Source organism: Camelus dromedarius, chromosome 8 (genome assembly GCF_036321535.1).
Source record: "Camelus dromedarius isolate mCamDro1 chromosome 8, mCamDro1.pat, whole genome shotgun sequence".
Lineage (NCBI taxonomy): Eukaryota > Metazoa > Chordata > Mammalia > Artiodactyla > Camelidae > Camelus > Camelus dromedarius.
The window spans coordinates 48,945,883-48,970,794 of NC_087443.1; the positions used below are offsets into that span (position 1 = coordinate 48,945,883).

The window sequence follows — 24,912 nt, forward strand, 5'->3', positions numbered from 1 at the left end:
TACCCTCTCGTATTGTGTGCCAGTGGATTTTTTCATAGGTACATATCTTTTAGATTTGTGGTATCCAGTATGTTAGCCACTAGCCACATGTAGCTATTAATGTTTAAATTTACATTAATTAAAATAAATTTACTCATTGATTTTCATTTGCACTAGTCATATTTCAAGGGCTCAATAGCTACATGTGGCTAGTGACTACTGTGTTGGACAGTATGGATATAGAACATTTTTATCTTTGTGGAAAGTTCTGTTAAACAGTGCTACTCTAGACAGGGCTGTTTTATTTTTCATTCTAAAAGTTCTAATTCCTGAAGATGATGTATTCGTTCTGATTGCTATCTCTGATATCAATCAAAATAAATATGAGATTTTTTGAGGTGGCTTGCAAATTGGCTATCAGTTTTACAAATTGATAGTTATATTACTCTTAAAAATCAACTTTAAGGTATAACTTATATGCAACAACATGTACCTATTTTAAATGTATAGTTGAGTGAGTTTTGACGTATATACCTTTGTGTAAACATGACCACAGTCAAGATTTAGAACATTTCTGTTACCATAAAAAGTTACCTAATCCCCTTTTGCAGTCCAGACAATCTCTAAATTTGCTTTCTCTCAGTATAGATGTTTTCCCTGTAATAGAATTGTATATAAATGCAATCATATATTATGTACTGTTTTCTGTCTTACTTCCTTCTTTTAGCACAATATTTCTGAAATTCATCTCCTGTTGTTGCTTATATCAGTAATTTGCTTCTTTTTATTGCTGAGTAGCTTTACACTTTATGGATATAATTTATTTATCCATTCACCTGTGTTGAGTTTTTGAGTTGTTTTCAGTTTGGGTCTGCTCTGAACAAAGCTGCTCTAAGCATTTGTGGACAAAACTATTTTGGACACATATTTTCATTTCTGTTGATTGAATACCTATGAGTAGACTTGCTAGGTCATATAATATATAAATCAATGAAACAGAGTAGAGATTCCAGAAAAACTCACATAAACATTTTTTGACAAAGATACCAAGATAATTCACTGGAAAAAGGATACTCTTGTTAACAAATGATGATGGAACAACTGGATGTCAGTATGAAAAATAAAATGAACCTTGACTTATACTTCTCATAATACAGGCATACCTCATTTTATTGTGTTTCGCTTTATTGCTCTTCACATATACTTTGTTTTTTTTATTGTTGTTGTTGTTGTTTTTACAAATTGAAGGTTTATAGCAACCCTGTGTGTCAGGTGATGTTTAGCATTTTTTAGTGATAAGGTATTTTTAAAATAAGGTATGTGTATTGGTTTTTAGACATAATGCTACTGCACACTTAATAGGCTATGATATAGTGTACAACTTTTATATGCACTGAGAAGCCAAAAATTTCATGTGACTTGCTTAGTTCTATAGTCGCTTTATTGCAGTGGTCTGGAACCAAACCCACAATATCTCTGAGGTATGCCTATACACAAAAATTAACTTAAAATGGATTAAAGATGGAAACATAAAAGTGAAATATAAAACTATAAAACTTATAAATCACTGAAGAAAATCTTTGTGACCTTTAGTTTAGCCAAAGAGTTCTTAGAGAGTTCATACGAAATTGACCATATAAGAAAAAACTGACAAATTGGACTTCATCAACATTAAAAACTTCTGTTCTTTGAAAGACACCATTAATAAAATAAGAAGGCAACCACAGTCTGGGAGAAATATTTGGAATGCATATATCTGACAAAGGATGTGAATTCAACACCTTATAATGTTGGTGTTACAAATTCGTAAGAGGACAGCCCTACTAAGGGCAAAAGATGTGAACAGAAACTTTACAAAACAAGACATAAATCATCAAAAAGCATATAGAAAAAATTCAAAATCAATCATCAGGAAAATGAAAATTAAAACACAGTGAGATGCTGTTTCATATTTACTGGGATAGCTAAAACTTAAAGAGCTAATGGGTTGTCAAGGATGTAGATCAACTGGAATTCTCATCCATGTTGGTGAAAATGCAAAACGATGTAACTTCTTGGGAGCAATGTTTGGCAATTTCTTATTATTTTTAATAGCCTTTTGAATTTTTTTCAGCGAGTTATATAGGTCACTTCCTACACTGCTTACTTCTTTTTCCTCTAGTTAAATACCTCTTTAGACAGGATAGATTTTCTTTAATTCTGGGGATTACTGTCTTTGAGCGAATTTAATATAAAGCTCTTAATTTTGCTTTTGTATTTAACTTGAAATATGTAGGAGAAAGCAGTACTATGCAGTTTCAACAAGATACTTTTTTTTTCTTTAAGACTTTTTTTATTGAGTTATAGTCATTTTACAATGTTATGTCAAATTCCACTGTAGAGCACAATTTTTCAGTTATACATGAACATACATATATTCATTGTCACATTTTTTTTCGCTGTGAGCCACCACAATATCCTGTATATATTTCCCTGTGCTACACTGTACAATCTTGTTTATTTGTTCTACATTTTGAAATCCCAGTCTGTCCGTTCCCACCCTGTTTTCCTCCTGGCAACCACAGGTTTGTATTCTATGTCTATGAGTGTTTTTCTGTTTTGCATTTATGTTTTTTTTTATTCCACATATGAGCGATCTCATATTTTTCCTTCTCTTTCTGCCTTACTTCACTTAGAATGACATTCTCCAGGAACATCCATGTTGCTGCAAATGGTGTTATATTGTCAGTTTTTATGGCTGAATAGTATTCCATTGTATAAATATACCACACCTTCTTTATCCAGTCATCTGTTGATGGACATTTAGGCAGTTTCCATGTCTTGGCTATTGTAAATAGTGCTGCTATGAACACTGGGGTGCAGGTGTCATTTTGAAGTAGGATTCCTTCTGAATATATGTCCAGGAGCGGGATTCCTGGGTCATATGGTAAGTCTATTCTTAGTCTTTTGAGGAATCTCTATACTGTTTTCCACAGTGGCTGCACCAAACTGCATTCCCACCAGCAGTGTAGGAGGGTTCCGTTTTCTCCACAGCCTCTCCAGCATTTGTCATTTGTGGCCTTTTGAATGATGGCCATTCTTACTGGTGTGAGGTGATACCTCGTTGTAGTTTTGGTTTGCATTTCTCTGATAATTAGTGACATTGAGCATTTTTTCATGTGCCTATTGATCATTTGCATTTCTTCTTGGAGAATTGCTTGTTTAAGTCTTCTGCCCATTTATAGATTGGGTTGTTTGTGTTTTTCTTATTAAGTCTTATGAGCTGCTTATATATTCTGGAGATCAAACCTTTGTCGGTTTCATTTGCAAAAATTTTCTCCCATTCTGCAGATTGTCTTTTTGTTTTACTTATGGTTTCCTTTGCTGGGCAGAAGCTTGTAAGTTTCATTAGGTCCCATTTATTTATTCTTGCTTTTATTTCTATTTCTTGGGTAGACTGCCCTAGGAGAGCATTTTTGAGATTTATGTCAGATACTGTTTTGCCTATATTTTCTTCTAGGAGGTTTATTGTATCTCGTCTTATGTTTAAGTCTTTGATCCATTTTGAGTTTATTTTTGTGTATGGTGTAAGGGAGTGTTCTAGATTCATTGATTTACGTGCTGCTGTCCAGTTTTCCCAACACCATTTGCTGAAGAGACTGTCTTTGTTCCATTGTATATTCTTGCCTCCTTTGTTGAAGATTAGTTGACCAAAAGTTTGTGGGTTCATTTCTGGGCTCTCTATTCTGTTCCATTGGTCCATATGTCTGTTTTTGTACCAATACCATGCTGTTTTGATTACTGTAGCTCTGTAGTATTGTCTGAAGTCTGGGAGAGTTATTCCTCCAGCCCCTTTCTTTTTCTTCAGTAATGCTTGGCAATTCTAGGTCTTTTGTGGTTCCATATAAATTTTATTATGATTTGTTCTAGTTCTGTGAAATATGTCTTGGGTAATTTGATAGGGATTGCATTATATCCGTAGATTGCCTTGGGCAGTATGGCCATTTTAACAATATTGATTCTTCCAATCCAGAGCATGGGATATCTTTCCATTTTTTTAAGTGTTCTTTATTTCCTTCATCAGTGTTTTATAGTTTTCCGTGTATAATTCTTTCACCTCCTTCGTTAGATTTACTCCTAGGTATTTTATTACTTTGGGTGCTATTTTAAAGGGTTTTGTTTCTTTACTTTCTTTTTCTGTTGATTGATCATTAGTGTAAAGAAATGCAACTGATTTTTGAATGTTAATCTTGTAACCTGCTACCTTGCTGAATTCTTAGATTATTTCTAGTAGTTTTTGTGTGACCTTTTAGGGTTTTCTATATATAGTATCATGTCATCTGCATATAGTGACACTTTTACCTCTTGTTTTCCAATTTGGATTCCTTTTATTTCTCTCTCTTGCCTGATTGCTGTGGCTAGGACTTCCAAGCCTATGTTGAGTAGGAGTGGTGATAGTGGGCAGCCTTGTCTTGTCCCAGATTTTAGTGGGAAGCTTTTGAGTTTTTCACTGTTGAGTACTATGCTGGCTGTAGGTTTGTCATATATAGCTTTTATGATGTTGAGATATGTTCCCTTTATACCCACTTTGGTGAGAGTTTTTATCATAAATGGGTGTTGAATTTTATCAAAAGTTTTCTGCATCTATTGAGATGATCATCTGGTTTTTGTCCTTTCTCTTGTTGATGTGATGTATTACATTGATTGATTTGCGTATGTTGAACCATCCTTGTGTCCCTGGGATGAACCCCACTTGATCATGACATATAATCTTTTTTATGTGCTGTTGGCTTCTATTTGCTAGTATTTTGGTATGGATTTTTGCATCTATGTTCATCAGTGATATTGATCTGTAATTCTCTTTTTTGGTGGTGTCTTTGCCTGGTTTTGGTATCGGGGTGATGGTGGCTTCATAGAATGAGTTTGGGAGTATTCCCTCTTTTTCAATCTTCTGGAAGAGTTTGAGAAGGACTGGTATGAGTTCTTTGTATGTTTGGTAGAATTCCCCAGTGAAGCCGTCTAGTCCTGGACTTTTATTTGTAGGGAGGTTTTTTATTGCTAATTTGATTTCATTTCTAGTGATTGGTTTGTTCAAGTGGTCAGTTTCTTCTTGATTCAGTCTTGGTGGACTGTATGTTTCCAGAAACTTGTCCATCTCTAGGTTATCCATTTTGGTTCCATATAGTTTTTCATAATATTCTTGTATGATATTCTGTATTTCTATTTTATTTGTTGTAATTTCTCCATTTTCCTTTCTTATTTTGCATATTTGTGCTCTTTTTTCTTTATGAGTTTGGCCAGAGGTTTGTTGATTTTACTTACTCTTTCAAAAAACCAGATTTTTTGGTTTGATTGATTTTTTTCTATTTTTTTGATCTCTATTTTATTTATTTCCTCTCTGATCTTTATTATTTCCTTCCTTCTGCTGACTTTGTTTTTGCTCTTCTTTTTCTAATTCTTTCAGCTGTTGGGTTAGATTGTTTATTTGAGATTGTTCTTTTTTGAGGAAGGCCTGTATTGCTATAAACTTCACTTTTAGCACTGCCTTTACTGCATCTCATGAATATTGTGTGGTTGTGTTTTCATTTTCGTTTGTCTCAAGGTATTTTTTAATTTCAACTTTGGTTTCATCATTGACCCATTGGTTTTTTTTTAATAGCATGTTGTTTAATCTCCATGCTTTTCTTTTTTTCTCCTTTGTTTCTCTGAAGTTGATTTCTAGTTTCATGGCATTGTGGTCAGTAAAGATGCTTGAGATAATTTCTGTCTTAAAATTGTTGAGGCTTCTTTTGTGCCCAAGTATATGATCAATCCTAGAAAATGTTTCGTGTGCACTTGAAAAGAATGTATATCCTGTTTTGGGGGGGAGGTGTAATGCTCTGAAAATATCCACCAACTCTAATTTTTCTGTTGTATCATTTAATTTCTCTGTTCCTTATTTATTTTCTGTCTGGAAGATAAGATTCTTTTCTTGTATTGGATAAATAACTGATTTTAATTCTGACAACCTGGAGATGACTAGGAGAAAATAGTTAAGGACTGGAATGTTTGGAGCTTACCTGTTTTAAGAGGATTAAGGCAGAGATGATTTATGTCCAAAAAAAAAGAAACCCAAACAACCCAGTTTCACGTTTTAGCAGTAAGTAGCAGTAACAACTGTAGATATATATTAGAGTTTTAAGAGCAAATGTTGATTCAATGGAAATACAGCAGAGGAAATAAATAGTTACCAAATAGTGGCTTACCTACAGAAAAATGTAGCAAATAAGTAATTTTTTCTTTTCAGATGTTAATTCTTTTTCTTTTCTTTCTTATTTTTTTTAACCTATTTTTGGATTAGTAGGAACTGTCCAGTGTTCTTAGGCTGTTTTCTGTATGGTATACCTTGAAAGGGGATTTGCTACTGGATTTCTTTCAAGCCACTAGGAGCAATTGTTATTATGACTGTGGTTGTTAGTCCGTAGAGTTTTGTTTTTTAAACCATTGTATCAACGGTAGTGCTTGTCACATTGCAAGAGTTCAGTAAATATTTGTTAGATGAATTTTTATTAGTTTCCCAAGCATTTGAAAATGATTAAAATGCTCTAATAATATAGACTTAAGTATTGGCGCCAAGCAGAGATACACCAGTTCACTTTTAAGAAGCAGAATTACTCTTGGGCCTTGATTTAATTCAGTAGAATATATTTAGTTGGTTTATATAAAGCCTTTCAGTGAAAAGAAGGATTGGTTAGCTATTGAAACATGAAGAAAACACTGCCAAGGGAAAGGAATCCTTAGCTGACGAACTTAAGATATTTTTGGCAAGACTGTTCCTTTTGTGGAGATAGAAACATTAGAATATCTTAGTCTATTAAAAATTGCTTCGTTTTACTAGCTCCTCTTGTTTGATTCCACCTTTACTGATTCTGATTTCACTTTTTAGGTCTGCTTATGATGAGATATGGTCATAAATAAATGAATTATTTAGTTCTTATGGCAGTTGGATTTTTCCAAGTAAATTAGTATATTGCCATTATTGTCATTATGATACTTGTATATCAGTCATATGATATGGATTTGGATTTGTCCCTGAAAATAAAATCACCACTCAGTGTACTGACAGTATCAAGTCCAACCCTTACAGGTGGAAGGACCACTAGTAACTTTACCAAAGCAATAACTGAATTTATGATGCCTTCTGAGAGTCAATATAAAGCTTATCTTGCAACCTAGATTCTTTTTCCTCTGTTGGAAAGAGTTCAGTAGCATAATGTTAATGTATAAAGCATCTAGATTGAGTTTTGCATTTGATTTATGTAGTCTTGTCTTGCTTCTTTCAAGTTGGACATTGCATAGTATATTAATTTGCTGGTAGAGTGTGCCAGCCTGTATAGCAAGTATAGGTAAAAATTTATTTATATGTACTATATTTCATAAAGAAATATTATGACGGTCAATTTTGAACTTGCTTTATAGTCACTGACTTATTGGGAGTGTTTAGTCTTTATATTTAATATAATGATTAATATGTTTTATTTAAGTTCACCATTTAAGTCTACCAGGTTTAGTTGTCTGATACTCATTCACTCCTATTTAAATTTCATTCTCTCTCATTCCTTTTTTCCTGTCCCTTTGGGGATTAAAAGAATATTTGTAGGTGTACCATTTTAATTCTTCTACTGACTTTTTAGCCGTATCTCTTCATATATATATGTGTATGTATGTGTATAAATATATTTGATTTTATACATACATGTATACATGTATAAAGTTTGCTCTAGGGATTATAGAATGGATTCTTAGCTTATTTTATAGTTCTCTTAAAGTTAATATTGTGAGCGTTAAAATGTAAGAACCCTACAGCACTAAAATTCTATTTTCCTCTGTTTCTTTTGTATGATTTTTGTCATATATTTGATATCTATATATGTATAAACCCCAGAATATTTTTTATTTGCCTTGAACAGTCACTTGTCTTTCAGAGAAATCAAGAGAAGAAAAAGATGTCCTTTTTTATTTACTCCTATATTTACTATTTCTGATGCTTTTTGTTTCTTTCTATATACTCAAAAGTTTTCATCTGGAGTGAGTTCCCTTCAGCCTGAGGGCAAGTCTGTTAGTGACAAATTCTCTCAGCTTTTGTTAATTGTTTTTGAAGGGCATTTTTGGTGGATATAGACTTGTGGGATGACTTTTTTTTTTTTTTTTTCCTTTTCAGCTCTTTAAAGATGTCATTTCATTAGATCTGATGCGAAGTCAGCCATTATGCCTGCTGGTATTCTCCTATTTTTAATGTCTTGTTTTCTTTGACTCCTTTTGTTTTTTCCCACTTTATTTTTGGTTTTTAGTGGTTTTGATTATGATATACAGATTGTGTTTCTTTTTGTATTTGTCTTCCTTCAAATTTATTGTGCTTCTAGTATCTCTAAGTTGATATTTACACCATGGGTGGTGTAAGGGTTTTTTCAATTTCTTTCTTCTGTTTGTCAGGTTAGATAATTACTACTAATCTGTTGTCAAGTTCATTATCTTTATGTTTCAGTTAATATTTATGCATAACAAACCACTCCGAAACATAAATAATGTGGAATATACATTCTACTTAATGTTGAGGCAGTCACAAAGATACGGCCAGGTTCAAGAGGGAGGGACCGTACATAGACTCCACCACTTGCTGGGAGAAGTGTTAAGGTTATGTTGTATAAAGAACACGTGTGATGGGAGATGCAGTCATTCTTGGAAAATACAATCTGTCACATCTTTCTTTTGCAGTCTCCAGTCTTATGTTAAGATCATGCAAGTAGATTTTTACTTTCAGACATTGTACTTTTCAGACCTAGGATTTCTGTCTTTTATAGTTTCTGTGTCTTTGCTCAGATTTTTTATCTTTTCACTTATTGTAATCATTTTGCTATACATTCTTGAATGTATTTATAATAGCTGCTTTAAAGTTGATATCTGCTAATTCCAGCATCTGGTTTGTCTTATAGCTGGTTTCTATTGACTGCTTTTCTTTTCTTGGTCATAGGTCATGTTTTCCTGCTTTGCATGCTTAGTAAGTTTTAATTGAATGATGAATGTTGCAGGTGATATGTTGTAGGGTGTCTGGATTGTTACTTTCTGTAAACGTGCCTAGTTTCATTTTGGCAGGCATTTAAATTAATGGTTACTCTTCTGGTATTGTCAGGCTTGGTTTTCTTTATTAAGGCAAGCCTATTTCAGTTTTGTCTTTTGTCTCAGGACATGGTCCTTACTCCTAAAGCATGGCCTTTCTGAGTTCTCAGCTGAATAATACCTGGGGTCGTCAATGAGGTTTCAACACTCTGGAACTTCTCCCAGTGCTATTCTCTCTCTGATGTCATCTCCATTATGTTTTCAGATTCTGCACATGTGCCGCCCAACCCTTGGCCAATGACTTGAAGTGAATTTCCATAAAGACTTTGAAGTCCCTCCTTCTGTTCATCCTTCCTTCTCTGCTACCCTATTCCACAAACTGTAGCTGCCTTACCACCCAGAACCAATCTCTGCGTGTTTGCTTCACCGAAACCTTTGTTCCATTTGCTCCATTTCCTTCTGCTGTGTCAGAAAAAAGCCTCCCAGCTGAAAGCAAGGCAACCATGGGGGTTACCTCATGTTTCTTTTTCCTTAAGGAGCTCCTGTACTGCCTTTTGTTCAGTACCCAAAAATGGTTGCCTCATACATTTTGCCCAGTTTTACAGTTGTTTACAAGAGGAAAACTCCAGTACCAGATACTTTATAATGGTTAAAAATATATAAATGCTACTGTCAGAAAACTTTTAAGAGATGGCCCCTTTATATCAAATACCAATATAAAAAAAGATTTTTAGGACAAAGTTATTTAAGGCCTAGTCATAGTAGAACTTTAATCTACTGGTTGCAATAACTTTGCTATTATATAATCATTTGTAATGTTCAAATTTTACTTATAATTGAATTTTACCCATAATGTACATTGATGTTCTCTAGAAATGGCAAATAGAATGAAGATTTTTATATTGCTCTCTCCCTCACTAATGGCAGACATTGGTAATCAATTAAGATATTCTTTCCCCATCTCCAACCTGGACATTGTTTTAATAGCCTTAATATTGCACCTCAACAGACCACCATCTATTTGACGTCTGTCCCTAATGTATTTTCATTTTACTAGCTCAGTCAGTATTCTTTTGTGGGATAGTTACTTTAATGAAAGTTTGCCCTAACAGATAATTTTCTTTTCTATAACTGAAGTCATTTTATTTTTAAATGTATATTATGAGGAGTCAATGAGACTGTTCATTTAATAAGCCTTTAGTACTACCTGAATGGAACATAGAAAGTGAAAGATTGGAAAGCAGAAATTCTTAGCAGTTGTGCCCTTTATAAATAATACTTGAAATTTAAAGAGAATAAAAATCAGCTTTGAACATACGTTACAGACACCTAGCTAAAGTTACATAAGAGATGTCTTGATGAAATTAAAGAATGGGCTTTCCCTCACTAGAGTCTAGGAAGAATTTAAAGACATAACATGTTACTAACATTTTAATGAATTGTTTGTGTTTTGTTGTTCAGTTATCATTTCTCACACAGTGTGTGTCATTAATTTTTTTTTTTTAATATCCTCAACAGGCTCATTATGAATGAAGATATAATTAAGAAAAACTTCAGGAGTATTTATGAACAAATTGTGTGAATCTCATTAAAACTTAATTATTTCTCAAGGAGGATTATTGTCACGTAAAAAATTTGATTCTTTTTTTCTACTTCAAAAAGTACATGAAAATATTAATTTCATGTAAACTCTAAAGCATATTGTTCAAAAAAACATGGATTTTCATTAAGCCCACTTTTTGGAAATGAAAAATAATGTGATATAACTTCATCAACTGTTACTTTTTTGGGAAGATAGACTAGGACAGAACTTTTTTTTAAGTAGGATATGCTTATGTTTTAACAACAAAATTGTAGAAATGTTTAAAATAAATTATGAAAACCTCGATCTCTCCCTGAAAACCTAGGATAACCACTGCGACCATTTTGCTATGTATTCTATCACTCTTTTGGACTCCAGTTTAAGTGTATTCAGGGCTGCCACATGTGTAGAGTGTTCATTCATTGGAGATGGGCAGTGGGATGTGTATATTCCTATTAATTTAGTATTGGTTTATGTATTTAGATTCAAAACAGAAAATTACTAGAGTCAAAATAAACTAAAAATGCACTATTGATCCTTCAAAACACTTTTTCCCCTGCTCACATTTATATTGCAGGCTTTCTGTGAGAAATTGTATTTTGCAGATTATTTTTTGCTTATTTATTTTCCCTCAAAAGAAAAAAAAAAACTATGGTAAAAGATATGGCAGGTAGCAATGAATTGTTTTCTAAATTTTGTAATCACTGTCCTTCAAATCATTGGTCCATGTTTCAGTTATTCTGATTACTCTAAGCAATTCTAAATTTCCAGCCAAATTAAAATAGAAATTGAGAAAAGTAGAAAAGTCTAAAAGTATGTATAAATCTTCTAGAAGAAAGCATAGAGAATATCTTTATGAACTCTAAGGATAGGGAAAGATTTCTCAGAGGGTACAAAGTTCTAAAAAACAAAAAATTTTGATATATTGGATTTTACAAAAAATTGAAGTTGTTGATTATCTATCAAAGCACATTATTAAGGAAATGAAAAGGCAGGTCATACACAAGGAGCAAATATCTGACAAAGGACTTGTACCCAGAATACCCAGAAAGACTCCTATAAATCAGTAAGAAAAAAGACAAGTAATCCAATTGGGGGTGGGGAATGAGTCAGTGACTTGAACAGAAGAAAGTATAAAAATGGCTAATAAACAAATGAAAATATGCTGAACATCATTAGTCATCAAAGAAAAGAAAAAAACACAAGATATTTCACACCCATTAGAAGGACTAGAATTTTAAAAAACTGACAATACCAAATGTTGATGAGACTATGGAGCAACTGGAACTCTTTTAAAATGTTGATAAGACTATAAAATGGTACAACTGCTTTGGAAAGCTGTTCAGTAGTTTCTTATAAAGCTTAATATACACCCACCTATCTACTTATGACCGAGCACTTCTACTCGGTGTCAGAAATGAGGCATATGTCCCCAAAGAGACTTGCACAAGATGTTTATACACTTCATTCATAATAACCCCAAACTATAAACATCCCAAATGCCCATCAAAGGAGAACGGACAAACAAATGGTATTATGGTAATATAATACCATAATACTCAGAATAAAAAGAATGAACTATTGATACATGTTAACGGTGGATAAATCTGGATACATGGATAAGTCTGGAAAACATTATATTAAGGGAAAGAAGCCAGTTAAAAAAGACTGTATATTATATTATTGCATTTATATGAAATTAAAGAACAAGGCCAAACTAATATTATGGTAATCATAGTAGCTACCTAAGAGCTTGGTGGGGCTTGACTGCAAATGGGCATGAGGGAATTTTCTGAGGTGGTGGAAGTATTCTATATCTTGATTGAGGTGGTTGTTACAAAACTCAGAATTGTACCCCCCAAATCTGTGTATTTTACTTTATGTAAATTTTACCTCAATTTAAAGAAAAATCCAAAAGTACAAATTGAGAAAGATAAAGGAATGTAGAAGATAGGGGGCAAAATAGACTGGAGTGAAAGGGTGTGTAACATACCATGTTTTCCTATAGAATATTTATAGTTCAGTAGAAGTTTTCTAAGCAGAATCAGTGCTTCCTGGGTTGGTTGAAGTAGTGGGTTAAAACAAGGAATCATAGAAAGTTACACATACCTTAAATATTTACTTTAAAAAGTTGTAGACATAAAATATTAGAATCAAATAGTTCCATAGGGCTTATTAACAACATCTACCACAATAGCAACAAAATAGTTATTTTCCTTTATATCCCTTTGCCCTGTGGCAAGAATTCTTAATCTTATGCCTTGTACCTTTTTGACAGTCTAGTGAAGCTTATGAACCCTGTCTTAGAATGATTTTAAGCCCACAAGATAGAATTCATAGGATTATAATATGCCTATTAGTTTTGGTTATAAGTGTTATAAAATATTTTAAAATATCTATATAATAATAGTTATTAACACATTAAATCTATTGGCAGGTATAATGACTATGTTAATTTTGAAGTGTTGGGATTGTAAGTAGTACTTTGATATCTTCAACAACTGTAGTGTGACATTTCAGTTAGTGACAAAGTTACAAGTACTGCTTGTATCACTGTGTCACATAATTTTTCACATTCAAGCTTATGGACTGTCCTCCCCACCCCCTCAGCACACACATATTTTCATTCTTCCCTTCTTCAAATAGTTAAATTACAGTTTTGATTATATCAATATTGGACTTTTGTGTCATGACTAGATAAATGCCATTCAAAGTTAAGTGATGTAGTGTATTATAACTGGTTTTTCCTGCACAGTTTGTTTTCTGTGGATTTACAATTCTCCCTCCTTCCCGCCTCCCTTTCTCTCTCTCTCTCTCTCTTTCTAACTTGTTTAGTTTGTACATTCTTAATTAAGTCATCTCTAAACTTGCCCCTAGTTGTATAAATCTCTGGGCACGTTTGAACACATTCGGTATTATATCAATTTCATCTTCCTCAGGAACCTTCTCCATCTGCCCTAATCTGGATTAGTTCTCTAGTCTTGCTGTGTGGCTGTCTACTTGAGATGTACCTTCACCATTCATTACAGGGATTTTTTTTTCCTTCTTGTGAGTTGGATTCATCAGTTTCTGGAACTTGTCATTGTCTTTCATGGTTTCCCACCCTTGTTTTGGTGGAACACATCTTCTAGTAACCTCCTAAGAGAGAGAATGTATGGAAAGCAAAATTATTTGAGACTTTGCTAATACTTAATAAGGCTTTTGTTACATATTCACACTTGTTTTATAGTCTCTCTTGATATGGAATTCTAGGCTGGGAGTAATTTTTCTTCTAAGCCAGAAGGTTTTACCCAGTTGTTTTCTTACTCCTAGTGTTGCCATTGAAAAGGTTGATGTCATTCTGTTTCCAGATTGCTTTTTTGAAACCTGTTTTCTCTCAGGCAGCTTCTAGGGTTTTATGTTTATCTCTTTAACATTAAGAAATTTCACTAAGATATGTATGCCTTTATTGAGGCCTATGTTAATAATTTTTGCAGAATGCTCATTGTGTCCTTTCAGTTTAGAAATTCATAGCCTTCAATTTTGAGTATTTTTCTTGAATTATATCGTGAATTTCCTCTCCTGTTTTTCTATTCTTTTCTGTGGAATGCCTATTGATATGTTAAATCTCCTGGACTTTAAATCTTTTAAAATCTTCTCTTCTGTTTTCTATTTATTCTTCTATTTCCTCAGCCTTATATTTTTCTAACCTCTCGGTTGCCTACCTCACAGGATTAAACAAATTTATATGTATAGAGTATAAAATACTTTTAAAAAGTGCCTGGCATATAGTAAGTGTTTGTGTTGGCTGTAATGTTGTGGTTGTTTAGTTTCTTAATTAATTGTTGAGGGAGAGGTCTTTGGCCTTGATTCTTTAATTTAGCTGTATGACCTTGGGCAAGTCCTGTAATTTCTTTGACACCTGCTTCCCTCATCTGTAAAATGTGAATAAGCTCTAACTACCAGATGTTTGTGAGAGTCAAATGAGAATATATATGTGAAAATTCTTAATAACCGTTGTATACAGCTAATAGTTATTACTTGGCATCTTTCTAGTATCAAATTTTTAGTTTGAAAGAAAATATTGGCTGAATTTTCAAGATTATTTTTAAGACTTGCATGTGACTGTTTCTCACAAAACTGTATAAGCTAGGTGAACTTGAGCTAAATACTAATGCTGCTTTTTAAAGAAGTTATTTCTTAATATTCAAGCTCATTATGTTAGGCTGAAGAGAGATTATGAAAATATTCATCCTGTGAAAAACTATGGCTTTACTTCAGATTGTATAAATCTATGTAATGTAATAATTGTTTGAGAAAGACATGATTACTCGTTCAAACCCATGGAGGGAATATTTAATAGAATTTAATTATTTTTCTTAAATGGTGTTTGAGATTAGGAAAAAGAGAATCTGTCTTTTGGTTTTCCTCAATGGTATTAATGTAATTTAAAATGTTAGCTCATTTTTGTTAATGGTGGCTTTTTGTTTGTTTGTTTTGTTTTAAGGTTTTTGGATTCAAAGCATAAAAACCATTACAAGATATACAATCTGTAAGTATGTTTTCTTGTTTGTTGCTTGCAAATATCTTATAACTATTAAGTGAAATTTATTTCCATGTTAGAATGAAGTAAAGATATATTTTAACAGAACTGTATTCCTGAAACAATTAGTTCAAGAAGTTTGATTGAGAGCATTGTTAGGTCATTTAGAAAGTGTAGTGATGAGGTACACAGTGTTGGCACAGATTCATGTTACTTGATCTGCCTTAAATGACTTGGCATCTAGCCCATCTTTGAGCCCATAACCATGTGATAACTTAAAGTGTAATTTACAGCAGAGCTTCTGTTAATGCATTAATACCATCTTCTATGAAGGGATGCTTCCAGAATGGATGTAATTTTGTTTATTCCGTGTCTTTAGGTCAATTGATTGAAACGTCTATTAGGGTATTCTCTAACTGTATATAACATAAATAAGTAAGTTACCTAAAATTGTTGAATGGGGTGGTTTCTCTTGTCTGATGTAAAGATTGCCACTTGGTACAGGTAGCTGACCTTATCTTTAACCTTTCCTTTTTTCTTTTGACTTTGTGAGTAGAGATGTGAAAAAGAAAAAAGAAGGAAAGAAAAATGTGAAGAAAATACTTTACCATTTTTTGCTCTTGACTATTTTCCCTTCCCAAAGTATTGACCGTTTTCTAATTTTAAAAAATGGTATATAAAATGTGTTATATTTCTACCTGACTTTTATTTTTCTGATGTGATATGTATAAATTATGCAAGGGGAGATTTTTTAATCTAAAGTTATGTATACTAATTTACTGTTATAATTTCTGTAGAGTCTATTTATCAAATGTAAGAACAAGATTCTTTTCTGCCCTCAGTGGGCTTTCAAATCTTCACCAAAAAGGATGAAATAATATCTCTGCCTTATTGGCTTGTGGGATGTTGCTTTTTTAACTTTAATTTAGTGGTCTTTCTGCTCTGATAAGACTTCAGAAGACATGAGAGTGAAGTAGACACTATTACTGTTTTTCCTAGTGAGTTTTCACTGATTGCCTAAGATTCACAAAAAAGCAAACATTTATTGAGTGCTTGCTATATGTTAGACATTTTAAAACATTTTGTTAGTACGAACATGAATAAGATGTAGTTCCAGCCTTCAGGTAATTATCATCTAATGTGAAAGGTAGCGAAAGTATTATAGAAGAGGTAACTCTTTTATAGAAGAGGGCTATATGGAGAACAGTGGAAACAGTAATTGTACCTCACAGGGAAGATTACATCAAGAAAGCCATGTTTGAGTTGCGGTAAAAAGAATATAGAGGTTGATGTGCAGGCTTAGGGGGAGGGGAAATGGCATTGCAAGCAGAGAGCATGGCATGTAAGAAGGTTGTTGGCATATTAGTGTTCAGAATATGGCAGATAATCCATTACAGTCAGATTATGGAGTGTGTGTATGTGGAGAGTGTAATGCTAATATGTAACAAGATGAAAGAAGGTAAAAGGTGCTGGTGCTGTAGAAACTTAAATTTAGGTGGGCCTCAGTTTACACATGATCTGTAGATGTATCTTCCTCTTTTCTGGATTAACATTTTCTACAACATTGCAGGTGCCAGAGTGTTTCTGTGGAGGAAAATAAAATCCCCAAAGCTTTGTAGTTTTTGAACAACTGGATTCAGAAGTTAAGTTAAAAAACAAAACAAAACAGGACTTGAACTGTCAACAACTAGAGTCCATTACATGAGTCACTTCAGGCTTAGACTCTCATGATTGGGCATTTAGAGGGTCCCAGAAGGAAGGTAGAAAGATGCTAAAGACAGATTCTGCCTTTTTCAAAACTTTATTCAGGTTTAACATTATAAGCAAAGAAAGGAAAGGAAATTCTTTTCATTCCTGTTTGCAGTGGCTTCCTGCTTCTAGAATTTAGGACTTAGGTTTATACTGTCAGTATTGTGGGTCATTTGTGTTATTATGGTTAAAGTTGGCATTGGGATCTAGCCTGGAAACTTGACTGCCTGTTTGTTTTTATATATCCAGACATTGGACTCCCAAGTTAATGAACAGTCTCATTATTAGTTGAGAGTAGCTTTTGGTACATATATTTTAACTCCTTTACCCCCCCCCCCCCCCCCGCATCAATTTAATGGAATCATAGACTTTCAGAACTGGAAAGTACCTGAAAGAGATCATTTAGTCCAACCTTCTCATTTTACAGATGGGGAGTCTGAGGCCTAGAGGAGTTAAGTGAGTTGAACAAGGTCACACAGGTACATACAGTAGCAGACCATCCACTGTTGATGTCAGTATTCCCTTCCTAGTTTTTGTTTATTTGTTTCTTTGTTTTAACCCCCTCCAAATTTTACTTACTTCAGGAGTTTTTACAACTACCAAGTTGTAGCGTGTTTAGTTCTGATGTCACTTTTCAGTTTTTTTTTTTTTTTCTTTTTTTCCCTTTCTACCCCTGTTTATATTTCTGGCTCTGGGTAAGTGAGTCTGACAAGTAATAGATTTTTGTATTTTATTTCTTTTAATTTTAGAGTATTAATCACATGTGTGTATGTCTTTAAAAACATGTAAATTGAAGGAAAGATCTTAAAATATTTGCACTAGACATACCTGTAATTAATAGGTTATTAAACTGTTTATGGCAATTATGACATGTAGATGAAGAAGAGTTCTTAATGTGGGCTTTCTAATAACTGGCTGTATCTGTTTTTATCTCTGTGTTATCAGGCATCCAGTAAGTTATTTTAAGAAAGGACAAAATTAGCCTCATATTATTAATCAAATTCGAGTATACTTGGTAAACTGCTTAGTACATAAATCTGTTTTGTGCAGATGTGTATATTTCATTTTTGTATGTTCCTCTGTATAATCTGTATACTGGTGGAGGTAAGGGGAAGAGGGGAAAATTAGGGGATAAAGACACATTATATAGTTCTTGCCTTTGAGAAACTTAAATGTTCACTGGATACTAATTTAAAAGGTTTACCGAATTTCATTGTATATTCTGTTTGACATACAATTCTCTATCATTTTGTGATAAACCTTTAGCTGTTGTTAATTTTTATCTATTAAGGTTTCTCTTGTAAGATAGGGGTAGCTCCATTGAAGAGGAAAGAAGAGACGTACACACTTAGCTGATTCTATGGAAGTCTTACTTTTCTGGAAGCTTTTCCTATTAATCTTATCCCTTTCTTCACCTTCTATCTACTGCTTCATTAAAAACTCTCAGTGCATCTTCACTTCTCTTGTCTCATATAAGCCAATATGAGGTGATGATAAAAAAAAAAAGGTATCTTTGAGTTTTAGTTATAATGAAGTATAAATGGCTAGATCTTCCTAACACTTGCCTTAGTCTAATCCCATTTGTCATTCATGTATCTTTAGTTTCAGTTTGTTGAGAGACTTGTCTTATCACTAACATACCACAAAAAATTTATAAGAAACTGTGTGTGTGTGCACATGGTTATCAGAGAGGGTTTTAATGAAGAGAGTCTTCATTCTTACCCAAACAACCCCTCCCCAGATCACTTTCATCACTACTAGGCCCAGTGTATATTCTCACATACTCCCTATTCATACCTGGAGAGACTTTCACAACTTTTTCATGTTGTTATTATCAACATGTTGGTTCTATCTTTTATGCCAAATGGTGCTCTTGTAGGAAGGCTGACTTTGACTATAACTTGTTATCGTTTTGTTGGGTTTTTTTTAAAATTTATTTTATTCTCTTTCCCCTTAACAGAGGCACTGGGGATTGAACCTAGGACCTCATGCGTGCCAAGCACATGCTTTATCACTGAGCTATACCCTCCACCCTATTGTTTTGTTTTTAAAACCATTTTCTCTTTTTTATTACATGTGTATGTATGGAATAATAGTGGAAAAAGTTTGACTTTTGTGATCAGAGGTGCAGGGCTTGAGTCCTGGCTCTTCCATTTATATATTGTGGTTAGGGGTGAGTTTTGTAATGCTTTTCTAAATCTTAAATCTTCTTCTATATCTTTCTCATAGATGAAACAGAGATAATATTAACTATTATATGATTGTAAGGATGAATTTAAAAACATGGAAACTCCTTTGTGAGGTGTGTGCACATCTGGTAGACATTAAGGAGCTCATTATTTTCACTTTTCCTCCTAACAATAATATTTGAGAATCAGTGTATGAAGGTAGTTCTTAAGCAGTGTTTGTCAAGCCAAACCTTTTGAGCTGCTAAAAAAGTATGGGAATTTTAGAGAACTACAGCTGCATGAAACTCAAAATGTTTATTTTTTGTTGTACTGTCATGAGACCAGTTTCTTAGAATTGTTTCCTGTTCTACACTTCCCCCCTCACCTCCTAAGCCCCATCTTTACGTGATTCCTTATGAAATATTCTATTATGGATTCTTCACTGTTTACCAGGTCTCCTCTTTAATCTGTACCAAAGAAAGTATAAAATGTCACTATTTTCTTGATCAATCCTCTTTTTCCTACCTGTCATTTTTTTTTCAATATGAGTGAGTGTAAAATTATTTATCAAGGATGCGCATATGTCCATTTGTCATTATTAAATAAATTTTCTTTCTAGCAAAACTCAGTATGCTAAGTTATAGTATACTAAAACAGAAAAGATTTGTTTTTAGTAATATGAAAGTTGATTTGTTTCAGATCTGACTAGTTAGAAATCAGTAGATTGCAATTTGTTTATAATTAGTTCAACCTTCATATGGATTTGAGTTTAAAAACTATTTAAAATAGAGGAACTTTACAGGTATTTTCAGGATTTCTGAATGTAAAATACAGGTCCACAATGGCTTATCTGAAACTCTTTGGACTAGTTGTGTTTCAATATTCAGAATTTTTCAGTTTTCAGAAAGGTAACATGAAAGCATGTATTTTGTTTTACATAACATCCCAGTGGGGTTTGGAACAATACCTAGAATAAAATATCTGACTCTTCACTCTTAAGTGTATTCCTGTTAATTAAGGACTACATTTGTGTTTATGAGAACATAAATTTCTGCCACAATTGAGTTTGCCATAAATGTAAGAGAAAATTTTAGATGTTTCATAATTTTGGAATTTTGAAATTGTGGATTAAGAGGCTATGAACCTTTATTTGTTTTAATATGCTAAGTTTTTATTTTAAATACTTTAAAAAAATATCTGGTTTGAATAGTAGTTGGAGTTTCCAGGATGATGCTGACCAGAAACTAATGTATGGACTCCCTTTCTGAGCCTGTTAATGTTTATAAACATGGCCTATTAATCATGAGTCAACCAATGCATGATAACAAATGTGTCACTACTATTACAGAGATGAATTTTAGCATGCTATAAATAATGCTAAGTCATCATTTTACTATTCTGTATTGATTTTACTTATTACTTTTTCATTACTCTCAGACTTTAATTAAAACTTAAAACCTGAGGGAGTATTGAAAAAAGATGACCTATGGTTTATCTAAGGAGAGAAAGGTCTGGTTTAAAAAAATTTTATAAGTGTTGTGTCTGAGTAGATAAGCATCAGTTTCTTTAGTCCTTATAATTTTACTATTTTTAATATATATCTTTAAAAAATAGTAGTTTGAGAAAGCTATGGATGCTGACTTCTGAGGCAAAGATAAAATTGAAACTAGCTTACACATACTTGTGAAATCAAAAATAAATCCATTAGCAGACACAATTTTCATAAAGGAAATTTGAAGGTATAGATGCAGCTGAATTTGCAGTGTTGTATATTTGTGGCATCACAAGTTTTGTAAGCAAATGTATCAGCTCTAATTGTATACATTTAACATTTTAAGCTTCAATTTCCTTAACTGTGAAGTGTGGATATACACTTTACAATTAAGGTACAATAACAGTACCTATTTCATAGGACTTTTAGGATTAAAAGAAATAGTTAATATAAAACATTTAACACTACGCCTGGTACATTATAAAGTTCAGGAAATGTTACTATTATACTTTTTTCTCAAGTGCAAAAGATAACTTTATATATATAACATTTAAACTTTTCTTTTAGATGTGCTGAAAGACATTATGATACCGCCAAATTTAACTGCAGAGGTAGGTATAAATACACTGAATTATGTTAGATAACTTGAAACCAAAAGACTAAATTTTACTGTCATGACAGTAATGGGTAATCTCAATTATCAAGTGAGATATTATCTTAAAGATGGTCTTAGAACATTTGAAAAATAAATTTAATTTTGCTATTGTGCTTTTGGAAGCAAGTATCAAATAAACCTGTCAGTAGAACTAGGAAGACTAAATTGTAGAATAGACTAAGAATTAGGAGAAATTCCTAGACTAACAGTAGAATAAAGAGAGGGTTATATCTACTATTAAGGCATTTAGTGTAACAATAAGAAATTACAGGGAGAAAGCAGTACAACTTAACTCTGTCGAAATGAGTCTTCTCCAGGTGTAGTAAATTCTGTCTTGGAGCACACAAAAACTTTCACTTGTTTTTGTGGAGCCCTTTGAACCATAAGAGACCTGGAGGGTTGAGAAGCTTGGCAAGATGCTGCCATGAAAGTCAAAAGGAGATGCTGCCATCCGCTACAGATCGATATATTTTCCATTGCTCTCTCCTGAAAAATCTAGAATGGACTTTTCACACAGTTGGTTTGAGAATTCAGAAGTGCTAATGGCTGACAGCCAGAATAGGTTCACTAGGAATGTTTCATTTTTAGTGAATTTAGGCCACTGTTGACTAGGCAAAGAGTATTTTAATCAAGGTTTATCTAACTTTAAGTAGACGTTTCACAGGTTTCCTGGGTGTTTTGTATGCCCTTGGGGCAATGAAGATGGAATGATGGTACAGCTAGACAGCTGGCTAAGTGAAAGCTGTCCTGACGACTCCCTGTAATGGTAGTCATTGTCTGTTTGAAGAGCTGTCCTGTCACCCCAAGGGCTTAATTGATTGTATCTTGTACCACATTATGAAGTTGAAAATGTGCAAGACTTTTCACGTATTTAGATGACACAGAAGATAATTAAGTACATTGAATGTCAGTCAGGAATTTTAAGGATCTTAATAGAGTGGAACTGAGGCAGAGACCAGTAAGATAAAATTTAATAGTGATATATTTAAAGTCTTATTTCTAGAAAATTTTAAAAAACTCAACTCTTAACTATAGGGAACCGAGAAGTTTTGGGTTCTTGTAATTCATGTGAAAAGACCTTAAACTTCATTTGATAAACTTTACTATAACTGTGTATATTTTATAAGTAGTTGTTTTTTTTTTTCAGTTTCTTTTGTAAATGACTTTGAAGTGTGTCTACAACATTAACATTTGCAAGACCATCTTTAAAATAACATGCTTGGCATTTTTATTATATGAAATGTAAAATGCAATCTTTTCCACTTAATTTATTAGTAATCCGTACTTTCTTTGGAATATACGTTTTGTGATACTGCAATATTTAAGTATTACACCCCCTTGTGTTAGAAAATGCATTGAGAGTCCTGACAAGAGGCTCATGTGACATTTCGTTTTGGATTTACCTCTACTTCTGATGTGTTATCACCTAGGATATGTTGTTAATGTTGTTACTCCATTACAAAGTTTCCTCCTTCATAAAGTGGGGAAAACAATACTTGGTATCCCTGTCTAATGGATAAGTTTGACTTAATGAGACTGTTTGCTATTCAAAAATTAGAAAATTATCAGACAATAAATTATTTTTCTCTGGAGTTCAGGTTTTCTTTTAAAACGTCTGTTAAGGTTATATGCAACATTTCCAAAGTTAACTTGCTTTTAATAAGCAGTTCAGGGGAGATTTTTTTTCTTATTCTGAGGTTCTTTTTTTCTTTTCTTTTTTTTTAACCACAGTTGCACAGTATCCTTTTGAAGACCATAATCCACCACAGCTAGAACTTATCAAACCCTTTTGTGAAGATCTTGACCAATGGCTAAGTGAAGATGACAATCATGTTGCAGCAATTCACTGTAAAGCTGGAAAGGGACGAACTGGTGTAATGATTTGTGCATATTTGTTACATCGGGGCAAATTTTTAAAGGCACAAGAGGCCCTAGATTTCTATGGAGAAGTAAGGACCAGGGACAAAAAGGTAAGTTATATTTGATATTTTTTTCTTTCTTCTTCCTAAATCTGAGAACTTATTGGAAAACAGATTTTTTAAAAGATAGTTGGTAACCCTTATTTCTTTCTTCTGAACATTTAAATCATTGTACTACCTTAAGTTTCATATGAGCAAATGATTAATTCATTCAGTTTTTCTGTTCATGTAGCATTTTCATTTCATGCTAGCAAATCTTACCCAATATCTGTGTTGCATATTTGGTCCCATGAACTCTTTACAAAGCATTTAAAAAAGCAGCACATTAATCAACAGTAAGCTTGATATTCATGAAGCTTGCTTGAGAATAAAATGTCTTTGGATACTATCTTGGATGCCATTACCTAGTAAAGTGTGATCTTTACTTTTATAATACTTAAAGATTATTCTTTGATATGAATACTCATAAACATAGTTATAACTAAGATTAGTTAATGATTTTTCTCTTATTTGGAAGACTAAAATAAAGACTGTTGAAAATCAGTGACAAATTTAATTTGTGTAACACGTTTGAAAGCAAAAAGTGAACTCTTGGGAGAATTGTTACAGTGATTTTCAAGAGATTTATTTCTTTGGATGGTAAGTATGGCAAAACATGTTTACATTTCTTACAAAGAGAATTTGTATATTTCTCTGTCTCTAAGAAGAAAAAATCCAAACTTCTCCAGACAGATAGAAGAACTCAGCGAGCTCTATTGAGGGAGACATCATAACTTTTGTGAAAAATTTATCCTAGTTTTAATAATTTTTACAATCAGGAAGGCTCTCTTCCAGTTTAGACTAATTTCATTTTAATTCAGTTTCAGAATAAATATAAGTGATCATAATCCATCACTTTGAGCAGGATAGTTGCATTGATTCCTGGTTTCTTTACTTCTTCCTCATTTCTTGTTTTATTTGTCTTTGTGACTTTTTTGAATTATATCTAAGGATGCCAAAGTGCTATTTTTATTTATGATAGTTTACAAAATTGAACCTTAATACTAATGCATGATTTTATTGAATGTTGATTATGGATAGCTTGCCGTCACATTTCTGTATACTGTGTGCACGCTGGGGTGGTAGTACTAGAATGAATTCCAGAGCAGAGAACCTGAGATGTTTACTTTGGTTCATCCTTTCTTTACTTAGAAACAATTGCTTTTACCTATTAAAAATATAGAAGGCAAATTTTTCTACACTTAAGTGAATAAATACAGGGCAGCACAGGGGAAAAAGACTGAGTGGGAAGAAAACCATAGAGAAATGGATCAAATTAAAATACAGTCGCAGAAGCAGTGGTAGAAATTTAAAACAGGGTAGATGATTGGCAGACATTTCAATAGTGGGAAAGAAAACAGGTAAAAAGAGTTTAAAATTAAAATAGAAAAGTTGTGTAGCGTGAAGCCAGAATTAGATTTAAGTTAGGGGCTCTTAAACTGTTTATGTTATATACTTTAAAAATATGCTGAAGGCTATAAATATCCTCCCACAGAAAAATGTGCATGGTGTACATGAATATAAAATTTTGCTTATAGTTTTTAATTGCACTGAAACTTATTTTTTAAACAAAGAATACAAGAGAAACCTTCATAAGAATTATGTTTCATTTTCTTTTTTATGCTGAAATCAGTGGCCACTACTTGAGATTGATGAATAAAAGTGGTACAAATTAACCAAAATTAAGCTTTAGTTTTGCTCAGTAATAAATTTTAATGAAAGGGCTGCTGTT

At 32.9% G+C, this 24,912-nt stretch overlaps 1 protein-coding gene across 3 annotated transcripts in view; it reads left to right on the forward strand.

Annotated features, from left to right (window-relative positions):
- Window positions 1-24,912, forward strand: part of PTEN (phosphatase and tensin homolog) — an 88,655-nt gene that overhangs the window by 37,697 nt on the left and 26,046 nt on the right. For 2 of the 3 annotated variants that reach the window (XM_010979934.3, XM_064488186.1), the window contains exons 3-5: window positions 15,123-15,167; window positions 21,135-21,178; window positions 22,954-23,192. In XM_010979934.3, the coding sequence (XP_010978236.1) occupies window positions 15,123-15,167; window positions 21,135-21,178; window positions 22,954-23,192 (328 nt within the window). Of the gene's footprint in view, window positions 1-15,122; window positions 15,168-21,134; window positions 21,179-22,953; window positions 23,193-23,658; window positions 23,741-24,912 lie in introns of those variants that run through there. The other variant, XM_064488185.1, reaches the window with a different exon arrangement.